The sequence below is a fragment of the Suricata suricatta genome, chromosome 3, assembly GCF_006229205.1.
Source record: "Suricata suricatta isolate VVHF042 chromosome 3, meerkat_22Aug2017_6uvM2_HiC, whole genome shotgun sequence".
NCBI classification, from domain to species: Eukaryota; Metazoa; Chordata; class Mammalia; order Carnivora; family Herpestidae; genus Suricata; species Suricata suricatta.
The window spans coordinates 174,092,237-174,106,033 of record NC_043702.1 but is presented as its reverse complement, the minus strand read 5'-3'; the positions used below and the strand labels follow the sequence as shown (position 1 = coordinate 174,106,033).

The 13,797-nt window shown below is 58.8% G+C and overlaps 1 protein-coding gene across 2 annotated transcripts; it reads left to right on the top strand.

Moving 5' to 3' along the window:
• The first annotated feature begins 4,401 nt into the window (after positions 1–4,401).
• On the top strand, positions 4,402–10,633 carry LOC115286898 (solute carrier family 25 member 44). Of its 2 annotated transcripts, XM_029933227.1 has the most exons (4): positions 4,402–4,576; positions 9,168–9,607; positions 9,693–9,805; positions 10,066–10,633. In XM_029933227.1, exons 2-4 carry the CDS (start codon positions 9,181–9,183, stop codon positions 10,075–10,077), a joined length of 552 nt encoding a protein of 183 aa, XP_029789087.1. In that variant the 5' UTR covers positions 4,402–4,576; positions 9,168–9,180; the 3' UTR covers positions 10,078–10,633. The 2 variants fall into 2 exon arrangements, with proteins under 2 accessions (XP_029789087.1, XP_029789085.1); XM_029933225.1 differs by having other exon boundaries at positions 4,403–4,576; positions 9,168–9,805.
• The last annotated feature ends 3,164 nt before the right edge of the window (positions 10,634–13,797 follow it).

Genomic DNA, 13,797 nt, shown 5'->3' with positions numbered 1-13,797 from the left:
CACACAGTCCGCCGGGTTCACGGCAGCGGAGCCTGGACCCCATTTCCTTCCTCTGGGGGGAGCGTCTGCTGCGGGCGCAGCCCTGGCCTCCTGACTGCTCTTCTGTGGGCGGCCCCCGGGGCCGGCCGTGGTGCGCCAGTGTCCCCTCAAGTGTCCCCTCAAGAGCCCGTCTGCCGTGTCTTCCTTACGTGGCTTCCCTAGGGGCTTCCCTGTCCCCTGCTGGCTCCCCTTCCTCCACCCCCAGTGCCCTTTTCCCCTGGCCTGGCTTCCACTCTTCCAAGCACCTGCAAGCCTCTGGCGGCTCTCCTGCTGACCCGGGACCGGGAGCTGCGGGGACCGGACAGGGCGCTGGGCTGGGACGCGGGGGTCCCGCCTCTCCCGCCTGCGGAGCCCCGAGCCAGCTGGCCTGCGCCCCAGCTGGCAGAAGGGACAGGCCTGCGGACATCTTCATGCAGGGGACCCAGAGGCTCCTGGAAGCACACCCCTTCTCTCCCGTGTGCCTCCCCTCAGCGGCACTTGGAATCTCCCCTTTTGTCGTGTCCCTCTGGGGTACCATGTAGGCACCGCCATGCATCTTCCCAGCCGTCCCCAGTCCTGGCCGATTATCCTCCCCGACCGCCCCCGGCCCTCGCTGCCTGCACCACTGGGGAGGTACTCAGGGCCCCCCACAGAACGCGAGAGAGCGGGGCACCTGGGGCTTAGTCAAGTGGGCAACTTTGGCTCAGGTCATGATCTCGTGGTTGGAGAGTTCGAGCCCCGTATCGGGCGCTGTGCTGACAGCTCAGTCAGAGGGATTCTCTCTCTCTCTCTCCCCCTCCCTGCCTTTCCCTCACTTTCTCTCTCAAAGTAAAGAAACATGAAAAAAAAAGAAGAATGTGAGACAGCGGCTGGCACATGTGCCCACGCTGGGCTGTCAGCACCGGGGGCTGGAGGCTCTCAAGCCCCCCCCCCCCCCCCGCGGTGCTCGGGCGCCTGAGGCCTCTGGAGAAGCTTATACCTTTTTTTGAGAGCAGGCCTGGGCCAGTCTCCTGATGTAGCCCCTCTGCAGACTCTGACCTCGGTAACAGCTCCTTCCTGCCACACCTGTCCTTGGGTCTCCACTGCGGCGCTCTCACGCTCCTCTGCCGACCTGGCTCTCTGGCTCTCTCTGTGTCCCCCTCCCCCGCGGGCACCCTCGGACAGCATCTCCAGGCTGCTGCTTCCGCTCCTGCCTCTTAACCACGGATGACACCCACCCGCCGTGGGGCAATCGTGCACTCCGCGCCTGCTGTGGCTCTTCCTGTCCTGGCGGGGCTCACGACCCAGCAGCAGGGCGGGCGCCGGGAAGAGGCGTCGTGGGGACAGGACTCTGCCTGCCCCGCTAGCTACTGCTCACCTGCACCCGGGTGCGCCACAGCCGTCTCTGATGCAACACGTCCCAGGTTCAATTTGTCATCCCCTCCACACCTGCTCCCCTCCAGCTCTCCTCCCTCCCCCCCACAGTGGGTCCTCAGCTCCATCTCCTCCTCCTCCTCCCCGCTCACCCTGGAACTCCTCAGCACCTCTGCAGCCCCACCTGGTCCCGACCCTGTCACCCAGACAGCCAGAGCCGACCCGCACCGCCCGCTCCCACCTTTGTCCACTCTCATCCAGACTCCGTTCTCTTGTCAGGGTCAAGAGGAGCTTGCTGGGGGAAAAAAAAAGCCTTAACCTTGAGATCGCTTCTCGTTAGATCCAGAATAAAGAAACGAAAACCTCCTGGGACTGCGAGCCTCCCCCTCCCCCGCACTCCTCCGCCCGCCCCTCGGTGCCATCACAGCTGGCGGGCACCTCTGCGCAGCTTTGTGGGAACCTTCACCGAGCGCCTGGCATTATTCCAGGTCCTGGTGACGCGGAGACGAACAGACATCCTGCCTGAAGGAAGGAACAGTGACGTTCCTTTGGGCACGCTGCTTCCTCCACCTAGAATAGCAGCCCCTCTGGGGTCCTCTCTAGCCTGCCGTGCGGAATTAGTGCCCTGCATACTCTTCGCTGGGGCCCCTTTCTCTGCTGCCGCGGCTTCCCTGAGCGTCTGTGTGCCTGGCACACAGCGAGTGCTCTCACGGCTGAGGTCCATCCATTCCGTCAAATATTTACTGAGCGCCTATTATGTGACAGGCACTGTTAGGTGTCAAGGACACACAACTGAACAAAGCAGACATGATTCTTGTGGTCATAGAGTGCTCATACATTCTAGTGCGGGAGACAGATAACTGATAAGTCTAGAAGGTACAGTGCATTAGATGGTGGTGTGCCATGAAGGAAAAACTTGAGTTGCAGAAAGAAGGTTGAGTGGAAAGAGTGTGTCCAATTTAAAATGTTTAGTGTTTGTTATTATTATTATTATTATTTTGAGAGACAGAGCACTAGCGGGGAGGGGAGAGAAAGAGGGAGACGCAGAATCTGAAGCAGGCTCCAGGCCCAGAGCTGTCAGCACAGACCCAATGCGGAGCTCAAACCCACTAACCATGAGATCACGACCTGAGCCAAGTTGGATGCTTAAGCAACTTCGACTTTGCCACCCAGGCCCCCCTGTACAATTTTAAATAGGAGATTCAGACTAGGTCTCACTGATCAGGCAAAAATTTGAACAATGAAACAATGGAGTAAGTGAAAGCATGAGCTATGTGGCACCTGGAGGAAATGCTTCCAGACTTAAGCAGAGGCCCATGCAGAGGCCCTGAGGCAGGAGTGAGAGTAGAAGATGAAGGAGAAATACTGTGAGGAGCATGGGGATTGTAGGACTCTGGAGGCCGTTGGCGTGGAGATGTTTATTTTTATTCTGAATAAATGGGGAACCACCGGAGTATTTCAAAAAGGGGAGGGAACATGATCTGACTTAGAATTCAGAAGCATCCCTCTGGCTGCCTTCTAGTGATTAGAACATAGCAGGTGCAAAGATGTCAACAAAGAAATCCATGAGGAAGCTACGGGAATAATCCAGGTGGGGAAGGATCGTGTCTGGGAGCAGTGCGGCAGTGTGGAAAGTGGTCAAGCGCTAGACATATATTTTTTAAAGTTCATTTATTGAGAGAGAGAGAGAGAGAGAGAGAGAGAGAGAGAGAGAGAGAGAGAGGATTTCAACCAGGCTCTGTGCTGAGAGCCTGCAGTGGGGCTCCATCTCATAAATGTGAGATCATGATCTGAGCCAAAACCAATAGTCAGTCGCTTAAGGGACTGAGCCATCCAGGTTCCCCTGGGCATATTTTCAAGATAAAACCAATGGTGTTTCATGATGGACTGCATGTGATGCGTGAGAAAAGGAGAACATTCAACGATGGCCCCCAGACGTTTGGTCTGCGCAAATGGAAGAATGCACTTATTAATGAACTGGGGTAAGGAAAAGAATGTCTATTCAAGCCCTTTGTCCATTTTGAAATTGGGTTGTTGGTTTTTGCTGTTGACATGTAGAAATAGCTCCTTTGCAGTGAACTGACTCGGGGCGCCTGGGTGGCTCAGTCGGTTAAACAGCTGGCTTTGGCTCAGGTCATGATCTCACAGTTCGTGGGTTCAAGCCCCGCTCTGTGCTGACAGCTAGCTCAGAGCCTGGTGCCTGCTTCGGATTCTGTGTCTCCCGCTCTCTCTGACCCTCCCTCCCCTGCTCGCACCGTCTCTCAAAAATAAATTAAAAACATTTAAAAAATTAAAAAAAAAAGTTAGAAGTGAACTGACTCTCCACCATGGCCCCCAAGTCCTTCGTTTCCTCCTTATATTAAAACTTATTTTTGGTAATTTTTTTTTTTGAGAGAGGGAGAAAGAGCACAAGCCGGGGAGGTTCAGAGAAAGAGGATCCAAAGCAGGCTCTGCGCTGACAGCTAAGTGCCCAATGGGGGCTGGGACTCAGGAACCCCAAGATCATGACCTGAGCCACCCAGGCACCCCCTCTTCTCTTAAATCCAAGTATAGGCAAATGCTTTCAAGCCAGAGGAGACCCTAATGTCATTTACTCCACCTCCAGGATGTATGTCCTCCATCGCTGCAATTTTTTGAGTCCTCAAACCTCAAAATGGGTCGTCTAACCCATGAGTCCTTCCTCCTGCACACTGGCCTCTACTGTTTTGGCTCGACAGATGAGAAGAGTTACGCAAAAATTACAGATTACATTTAATATAACATATCCGACAAACTCGAAACACAAGGTGACCCACTTTCTACAGTATCTCCCAGAAGCTCCTGCTGACTTGGTTTCGGCGAGGGAGAAAGGACACGCACGCGCCGTAGAGCTGAGGGCGGAACGAAGCCAATAGAGGCGTGGCTTCTGCCCGAATTCAATATGGCCGCAGGGCCCGCCCATCCGCTCTTCGGGGGCGGAGGCAGACGCTCAAGGCTCAGCACGCCATTGGTGGAGTTGCTTCCCAGGGCATCCCCGGCCAGGGGGGCGGGAGTGACAGTGTCTCAGTTTCCGGTTCCGGCAGTACCCGGAGCCGGGTCGAGATGGGGGAAGATGCGAGCGGACGCTGGCGGTCGCCGGGCATGGAGGCCAGAGTGGGCGCTGTGGCCTAGAGGGCCGGGCTTGGGGTTCCCCTCGGACGCGGCGGATCCGCCGTGATCGGACAAGGTAAGAAAACACCGGCGTGGGGCGCCTGACGACCGAGGTCTCCGAGGACCTGGACCTGTCACGGAGGCAGGGCTGTCTGCAGGTCCAGGGGAGCCCGCCACGCAGCTCTGGAGGTGCAGGGCGACTCCAGCGAGGCGTCTCCTTCCGTCGCAGGGGCCTGAAGCTCGCCGCCAGCTAAAGAAGCGGGGCGAGAGGCGTGGCGGGGCCCCGGTGAGGACCCAGCTGAGGGCGGCTGTGCGGGGAGCGGGACCGAGGCTGCATAAAGGGGTGTCATGTGCTGTCTGTGATGAGGGATCACGTGGGTGGAAGACCTCAGGAGAGCTGGGTGGGAACTCACGGGGTCCGAGGGAGGAGATCGCCTCGAAGGAGGGGTCGGAGGCGACTCCAGGACCTCCCCTAGCGACAGGCATATTCATTAGGACCGGTGGGCCGGCATGGAAATACAATCGCGTTCACGTCGTGGGTCGCTCCCGGGAAGCAGAGGCTGCTGCAGATGCGGAGGGAGAGCAGAGGAACCGAAGGGCGAAGCAAAGATCTTGTTTCCAGCTGAGACCCAGCCGCAAGGGGCATGGTGTCCGGGATTTTCGCTTTGCGGGGGGTGGTTGGCTGAAAAGGTCTGGCCCAGTTCTGGTGACCAGTCAGGATGGAGCCATCAGGTACTTGTCATCATTGTTGTAATACTGACGGTCCTTTATATTTGGAGCACTGTTTTCCAAATGCTGACACGCGCTTACCCAGAAGGTCCAGCATGCATCCTGAAGTCCTGTATTTCTAAAAATTTTTCTTTAATGTTTTATTTATTTGTGAGAGAGAGAGAGAGAGAGAGAGAGAGAGAGAGCACGCGCGTGAGCAGGGGAGGGTGAGAGAGAGAGGGAGATGCAGAATCAGAAGCGGGCTCCAGGATTTGAGCTGACAGCACAGAGCCCGATGCGGGGCTTGAACCCAGAACCTGAGATCATGACCTGAGCTGAAGTCGGACGCTTAACCGGCTGAGCCCCCCAGGTGCCCCTGATGTCCTGTATTTCTAGCAAGCCCCCAGGTAGTACCTGTGCTGCTGGTCTGGGCACCGCTCCGAGTAGCCAGGATTTAGCATTGTCTCCTAGAACTTTCTGCGAGAATAGAAGGGCTTCGCTGTTACAAAATGCCCTCACACGTATTACCTCACAAGGGTTGCACCACACTTTTATAGAGCCACGGCAGGCTTCCCCAGCCCCGTGTCACCGATAAGAAAACCGAGTGTCAGTGCAGTGGCCTGATTCCAATCCTACCAGTAAGTAGCAGGAGTAGAACTCAAACTTGGATCTCCCGAGTACTCGTGTTCTGTCCACCGCATGACCTGGCCTTCCAGGTGACACGGCCTGGTCTTGAACCAGAATCTTATCTCAGAACCTAGGGAATAGCCTGGTGTGAGGTTTCCGGTTCAGGAAGTGCAGAAGCAGAAGGAATGAGGTGTGCCCAGACTCGCCCCTGTCCGCTGCTGGGCGCACGGTGGCGGCTCCGCCTCTGCCGTCTCCTGTGACAACTTCAGGGTGTCATGGGTTATGTGAGCAGTGTTCAGAGATGGGAGGAAAGTCAGATTTGCGGCTGTGGGCACAAATAAGGGTCTAGGAAAGAGCCATAAGGCCTGGGGCCGATTGAGTTGGCAGAGGGGAAGGCAGGAAGGCGTGCAGGAGTCTGCAGAGAGCACTTTCCAGAGGGTAAAACACGAGGAGCTGGTTCTGATATTTCCGCAGGAGGTTTGGACGTTACGCAACAAAGAGCAGGTTGAGATCCCACCTTTTGACGGCAGCCCCACCTCCTGAAGGGGTAGAGGGAGAGAGCACGGTGCCCCTCCCCTTCAACTGGAGAGGCCTGATCCCCCTGAGGCCTGACCCTTGGTGGCTTCTCCTGCCACCACGCGATGGCTGGAGGGGAGAGTCCCCCTTCCTTTTGGGAATTGAAAACCAACAGGCTTGGGGCACCTGGCTTTGGCTCAGGTCATGGTCTCACGGTTCGTGGGTTCGAGCCCCGCATTGGGCTCTGTGCTGACAGCTCAGAGCCTGGAGCCTGCTTCTGGTTCTGTGTCTCCCCCTCTCTCTGACCCTCCCCTGATGGAGGAAAGCAGAAATGAGGCACTGGGTCCTGCCTTGGGATTTCTCAGCGGGAGATCCTGGCCCCTTGTGATTCAGCCTGATAGGTGGAGAGACGCCCACAAAGCCAGGTCCTGCAGAATCCTCCGCGGCCCCTCCTTTTTGCCCTGCTTAGCACACACCTTGTGCGAGCCGAGCCGGGCAGGAGGCCCTCCGTGGCGCCTCGCTGTGCCTGCCCTGTGGCGGCCAGGAGCCCACAGGCCACCCGGCTCGCTCCCCGGGCGCGCTGGGAGAGCACGGGCACACGGGCACATCTCGATTCCTCTGGAGCAGAGCCGAGAGGAAGCCGTGTTCACCTGTGGGGCCAGGGGCTTGTGCTGAACCCTTGGGTGACCGGGGGCCTGGGGAGCATTGATTCTGCCTCCCAGGGGCGGGGTGACTTGTGCTGCAGCCCCTCCGTCCCCATGGGGCAGAAGGCACGGCGGTGTAGACGGGAGGTCTTGGCTCGTAGCCTGCCCTCACCGCTGACCAGCGGGGTGACCTTGGCCCTGTTCCGGGTAACGTATCTGATGCTCGGTTTTCTCATCCAGCAGAAGCGTCTAACTCTGCAGGTCAGGTTGTAAGGGTTACACGGGGCGATAGGCGGTGATAGGCTTTCAGTAAATCCTAGTCCCCCTGCCCCCGCCCCCCCCATTGCTCAGTGGTTTTTGGAAACATGACCTTGGGACCCAGGCTCACACTCTGGGCAGGGCAGACAGTGACCACCTTCTCTCGAGGCCTCGAAGGAGAAGACCGCGTTGCCAGGTCTGGTGGGTGTCCCAGTGCCGCGTGTGTCCCCAGCAGGTGACACGGCAGTGCTCCTTTCACTCGTTTCCCACAGCCTAGACTCTCCATTCAGGCAACCTCGTTGCTCTGAGCCCTGGTCCTCTCGTTTTACCGTCTACATGCACCTCCTCCGTTCAAACAGCCCTGTCGTCCAGGACGCCTGCCTCTGGACGCTGAGGTGTTCCCTCAGCTCGCGCGGCCAGCCTGCCCTGGAGGTGGCCTGTGCGTGGTGAAGGTGACGGCGTCCAGCTCGCTGGATTCCAGAGAGCTGACCTCGCTTCTGCGCTGACTTCCTCGGGGAGCAGGAAGCTCCTTGGATCGGGGAAGGTGGCCGAGGATGCGCTCTGTTTAGACGCTTGACACAGGTCTGCCGCGGCCCTGGCGTCAGGAATGGTTCAACTTCTAGACTTGTCCCTTTGATGTGGCCGCCTCCTCTCCCAGCCTGTAGGGATTTCTCCCAGAGCCTGGGGAGCCCCGACTTCCCACTGCCAGCCTCACTCCCCAGTGCCCCTCTAGCTGAAGATGTCCGGTGTCTTCCCCAGGAGCACATCGCACTGTCACTGGGGATATGGCCGGTATATCATGACCTCCTAAAAGTCGACACTTGTTGAGGTGGAGGCTCCTCATGTTATACAACTATGACATGAGTATTAGTTTTGTTTGAAAACTTAGGCCTAGGATGCAGGTGACACGAGGGCCACGTGTGCAGTGATTTGCCTGGTCACTCTGTGTGTCTTACATCCGTTCCCGGAGGGATGCCATGTCATCTCGAATAGATGTGAGTTTCGTGAAGCAGAGTCTGTATCTTCCCTGTCACTGGACCGTCCTCTCACTAGACAGACGGAGGTTGTTATTTCTGTGCTTCGGGGTGAAAGCGCGCCCGTCTCAAGGCCCTGCAGGGGAACTACGGGGCCCTCTGCCGGCCCCTGAGTTATCTAATAACCAAAGAGGACTCTGACCTTTGGCTTGCTCCTAACTTTCTAACTCCATTCATTCGAGGGAAGGGGGTGGGGGGTGCCACACTTTCTTGTAATGCAGACCGGCACCAACCTGAGGGTACTGAGTGTGGGGTGGGGTCGCTCACAGGGGCCAGCTCCCGGAACCAGAGAGAACATAAGGCGAGGCAGCTAGTAATGGCGACAAAACAGGCACCCTGTGGAGGGTGAAAGGTCAAGGCCTTGCCTCCTCGTCTGAAATGGAGCACTTCCCTTCATCACTGGGGACCTGCTAAGTGTCACTCAGTGCCGTCCCATTAGCCGGCTTGAAGGCGTGGCGTCTGGCCAGGGGGTTTATCCTCAGCATCCCGAGCTCTGCCTGGGTGAGCAGGGAGCGGGGAGAATGGGCTGGGACCCGGGGACCTGGGGACCCCGGGGCCCGGGCAGAGGCAGAGAGCGGAGCAGGTGGTTTGCCGGGCCCAGGGCAGGGGGCTGAGGTGCACACGGAGCCGGGGCGGGGAGTGGGGGGGTCGCTGAAGTGAGGGCAGGGCTGATACAGGGGAGAGAAGAGGACAGCATCCTGACTCGCACAGGAGGATTCAGGTGGGAGTTGGCCACGCGGGGCGGGGTGGAATCCAAGCTTTGGGGACATGAGTGCCCCAGGAGGTGAAGCTGGGGCCAGGATGGGGGTCGGAGCCTGGCCGGGAGGGCCGAGTGCGCCGTCCCGGCCCCCTTCCCACGCCCGCCCGCTCGCGCCCCCAGGTCATCAGGCGCCATGGAGGACAAACGCAACATCCAGATCATCGAGTGGGAGCACCTGGACAAGAAGAAGTTCTACGTGTTCGGCGTGGCGATGACGATGATGATCCGCGTCAGCGTGTACCCCTTCACCCTGATCCGCACGCGGCTGCAGGTCCAGAGGGGCAGGAGCCTCTACCGCGGGACTTTCGACGCCTTCATCAAGATCCTGCGGGCGGAAGGCGTGACTGGCCTCTACCGGGGCTTCCTGGTCAACACCTTCACCCTCATCTCTGGCCAGTGCTACGTCACCACGTACGAGCTCACCCGCAAGTTCGTCGCCGACTACAGCCAGAGCAACACGGTCAAGTCGCTGGTGGCCGGTGGCTCGGCCTCCCTCGTGGCCCAGAGCATCACGGTGCCCATCGACGTGGTGTCCCAGCACCTGATGATGCAGCGCAAGGGTGAGAGGATGGGCCGCTTCCAGGTGCGAGGGGGCCCCGAGGGGCGAGGGGTGGCTGCCTTTGGCCAAACCAAGGACATCATCAGGCAGATCCTGCGGGCCGACGGCCTCCGCGGCTTCTACCGAGGCTACGTGGCCTCGCTGCTCACCTACATCCCGAACAGCGCCGTCTGGTGGCCCTTCTACCACTTCTATGCAGGTAAGCGGCGCGGGGGAGCCGGGGGGGCCGCCGGCCGGCGACCTGCTGGGGTTTGCATGGAGGGGAGGAGCGGGCGGGAGGACAGCTCTTCACCCAGCAAACATCGGACTCCAGGAGGGTTCGCCGACGACCCGCAGAGCATAGAGGCTGGTGCCTTCGAGTCGGCAGGGGTTAGCGGGGTACCGGCAGACGGCCGGAAGACGAGGAAGCGCAACATTCATGGGATATTTGGGGCTTGAACACGAGGTTTCACGTTTCAGACGAGCGTTTGACTCGGACGCCTTTCCTCAGCGTGGTTAGGTCCTGGGTGGCGTAGAGCCCTGGGCCCTCCACCCCTGTGATGTGTGCTTGCTCAGAAGACGTCTTACTTCCTTTCGAGGCTTTCCCGTCGTGGGCTACTAGGTCCAGAGGTAACATCTTTGAGGTCCTCAGTACACACAATTCCAGCTTTGCTCCCGAAAGGTCAGAGGCCCCGCCCAGAGCAGGACCTGAGTGTGCCTGGTGGCCGCCCAGCTCCTGTGGGGACGGCCCGGGCTTGCAGCCTCCCCGATCCGGGCGCGGGTCCCTGAGCCCTGCAGCGGACGTTCTGTCCCAGCCATCGGGGCCTCCTAACCAGATCTGGCAAGGCCTTCCTCACCTACAATCGTTCTGTCTCTCTGGCGCCACACTTTTCTGATTCTGTCTCTCCCTTCCGTTTAACAGTCTTTCTAGAGTGTTTGGTACAGTTCACATACCTGGATCTCACCGCTGACTTTTGCATCGGATTCTTTGGGAATGAGTCCTGGTCAGCTTAATGTTAAAAAAAAAAAAAACAAACCACAACTCCGGGCGCCTGGGTGGCTCAGTCAGTTAAGTGTCTGACTTGATTTTGGCTCAGGTCATGATGTCACAGTTTGTGGGTTCGAGCCTTCAGGGGGCCCTGTGCTGACAGTGCAGAGCCTGCGTGGAATTCTCTCTCTGTCTGTCTGTCTCTCTCTCTGCCTCTGCCCCCCTCTCCTGCTGGCATGTGCTCTTTCTCTCTCCTCTGTCTGTCTGTCTCTCTCTCTCTCAAATAAACATTAAAGGTAAATAAATAAACTCATGGTGCCTGGCTCAATTAAGCATTCAACTCTTGATTTTGGCTCAGGTCATGATCTCACGGTTGTGAGATTGAGTCCTGAGTCAGGCTGTGTGCTAAACATGGAGCCTGCTTGGGATTCTCTCTCTCCCACTCTCTGCCTCTGCCCCTCCCCTGCGTGTGCTGTCTCCCTGTCTCTCAAAATAAGTAAATACTAACAAAACAAAGCAAAACACTCTAGGAAACGGGAGCGTTTTCTCTAGCGTCTCTCTTCGCCCTTCTCTCCCTGCCTGATTTATCTGTAATCGAGTCATGCTTTTGTAACATGTCAGAAAATCTCTTGCCGTTCCCAGACTAACTTTCAGAGTTCTGGCAGACACTGACTGTTGGACCTCTTGACTTAGATGCGGGCGTTTACGTCTGAACTGTCCCTCGGGTAACTGGTTTCCATCCCACGCTGGCCTTCCCTGCCCACCGTCTTCCTTCTGCTAGTCATTCCCCGCATTACCGAGGCGGAAGCCCCAGGGACTGTGCTTGGCCATGGCCTCTTCCTTGTCCCCACACCTCGTCCTGAGGACCCCAGAATGTCTTTCCCTACTCTCCGTCCATTCTTCCTGCCTCTCCTGGAAACCGTGTCTCAGTTACCAGCCAGCTGGGTGCTGCGCCAGCCCTCTGACTGGTCTCCCTTCCCACCGATCATACACTCCTAACAGATTCACTCCTTAAACCCTGGTCGTGATGCTCAGGGCCCCACTGCTCCCCGAGCACAGCCCTGTCTCTTAGCCTGGTGTCAGCCTCGCTTCACGGTGAAGCCACCCCGGGCAGCCAGGTGACCCGCATGCCTCCGCTGTGCACCGTCTCCCCCACCCCTGCTTCATTCTTCACGTCCCTCTGCCTGGATGCCCTCCAGACCTTACTCTGGGGAAATCCTGACTTTCCTGAAGTGCTCCTTGCTGCCCCCTCTCTTGTGTCCCCATGTAGCCCTTAACCTGTGAGTGATCTTTCCCTCCTCACAGCCCCTGAGACATTGCTCCAATCTTTTCTCAGGCACCTTTGTCACTTGCCTTGATGTTATTACTTCTACTATGTGGAAAGTTTCCTTTTTTTAAAATTAATTTATTTATTTTGAGAGAGAGAGTGCATGAGCTAGCAGAGGAGGAGCAGAGAGAGAGAGAGGAAGAGAGAGAATCCCAAGCAGGCTCTGCGCTTATCAGATATGGGGATGATACAGGGCTCGATTCCACGAACCGTGAGATCGTGACCTGAGCTGAGACTCAGACACTTAACTGAGCCCCTCAAGCGCCCCGAGGTTCCTCTTCATCACACGCATTCCTGTCTGGTTCTACGGAGATACAGTTGACCCGGCAGCTTCTCGGCAGCGGGAGGGAAGGAGCATCGCCTGCATTCGCGCCGCGTGCCGGGCCCGGGGACGCGTGTGCCGGGCGAGCAGCTGCTGGAGGAGCAGGCGGGCCTCGGCGTTCCCTCTGCTCACAGCCTCCCGACGCCGCCCCGGGCACTAGACTCAGGTGGAGTGCGCCCCGGTCAGTGCGAGGGTGCCCGGGCCGGGGCCTCTCCCGCCTGACTCCGCCCCGTCCTGTGTCGGTCTCGGCTCCTGAAACACACCGAACCGCATCCTCCCCTCCTCCGGCCGGGAGCCCCCCCGGCCCCTGCCCTGCGTGTGGCTGGCTGCTCCCCGGGCTCCGGGCCTGGGCCAACATGCCGCCTTCGCACAGAGTTCTTCAGCCAGCTGGAAAGAGGGCTCTGCTGGTCCAGTCCGTTTCCTTCATAGCATTTCTCATCATTTGTGACCGTTTTATCCGCACTCACAGCTCCTCAGACCGAGTCCCACTAAGGCACTGTTCATTTCTCGGTCGTGCGTCCTGTGCTGCCCACAGCGCGTGCCACCTGGTGGCATTAAATAAATACGCATTTATATTACTGTCCAGAGCCATCTAGCCAGGAGGGGCTTATACCGAGTCAGCTGGGGTTGTCTTCTGCTTTGCAGACAATAGGTGGCCGGTCAGCACTTGTTGCGTGAAGAGCGGAGGGCGGCGACACGGGGCTGGCCCCCCTGCTCTCTGGCTTTGGTGTTCGTCCTCTGCCCACATCCAGGACAAGGGCATGTGTGTGTGGTCACAGTCGGCACACAGTTGGACTCTGGATCCTGCTGTGGTTTACAGGCCCGGGGCCGGTGCAGACAGGCCCACGGAGGCTGCCGTGCCACCCCGATGCCACCTTCCAGTGGCCGCAAGATGCCTCCTCCTCAGGGGCCAGGACACGGCAGAGGCGGTGCCAGCGGGTCACTTTGTCTCAGTTGGCGCTGACCCCGGGGACAGAGGGGCGGGGGGCTGGGGCAGGGCTTCAGGACTCCCGCCACGCTGCCCCGCCAGCCCCCACTTCCCACTGCCCCCTCGGCTCTAGGGACTCGGGGCATGAGGAGCTGTGGGAACTGGACTGCAGGGAGCGACGGAGCCTCCCTCAGCGCAGGGTGTCGCCCGGGACTGGGAAGGTCTTCCCGCAGACCCACGCCCTCTTCCTCAGGCCTTTGCTCAGGCCTCCTGGGAGAGGGCTTCTGGGACCACCTCGTCGAGAAGGCAGCCCCTTCACTCCCAACACCTGGCGCCCCGTCTCCCATCTCTGCTGTGTTTTCATCTCGAGGGGGCACACGTCACCTTCTGACTGCTTTTCATTTACACCGTCCGCACCCCCGCCTAGAACACGCATCCCTTGGGGCAGGATCCAAGCCTCTCTGGTTCGCCTTCCATCCGCAGGGCCCGGGGCCTGGTGCGTGGTAGGCAGTGAACTTCTGTGGAGCCAGTGAATGAACTCCTGGGGAGGCTGAGGCGGAGTCCGCTGCAGTCGGGTCAGGCGGCGCTGCGGTGGTGGCCGTGGGTGCCGCGGGCCCCGGGGGCGCTGCGGTGGTGGCCGTGGGTGC

Bases quoted from the DNA above. Each gene is read 5' to 3' on its own strand.
- LOC115286898 (XM_029933225.1), top strand. From the start codon at position 9,181: ATGGAGGACAAACGCAACATCCAGATCATCGAGTGGGAGCACCTGGAC. The intron at 9,806-10,065 runs GTAAGCGGCGCG...TTCACGTTTCAG, and splicing joins CTTCTACCACTTCTATGCAG to ACGAGCGTTTGACTCGGACG.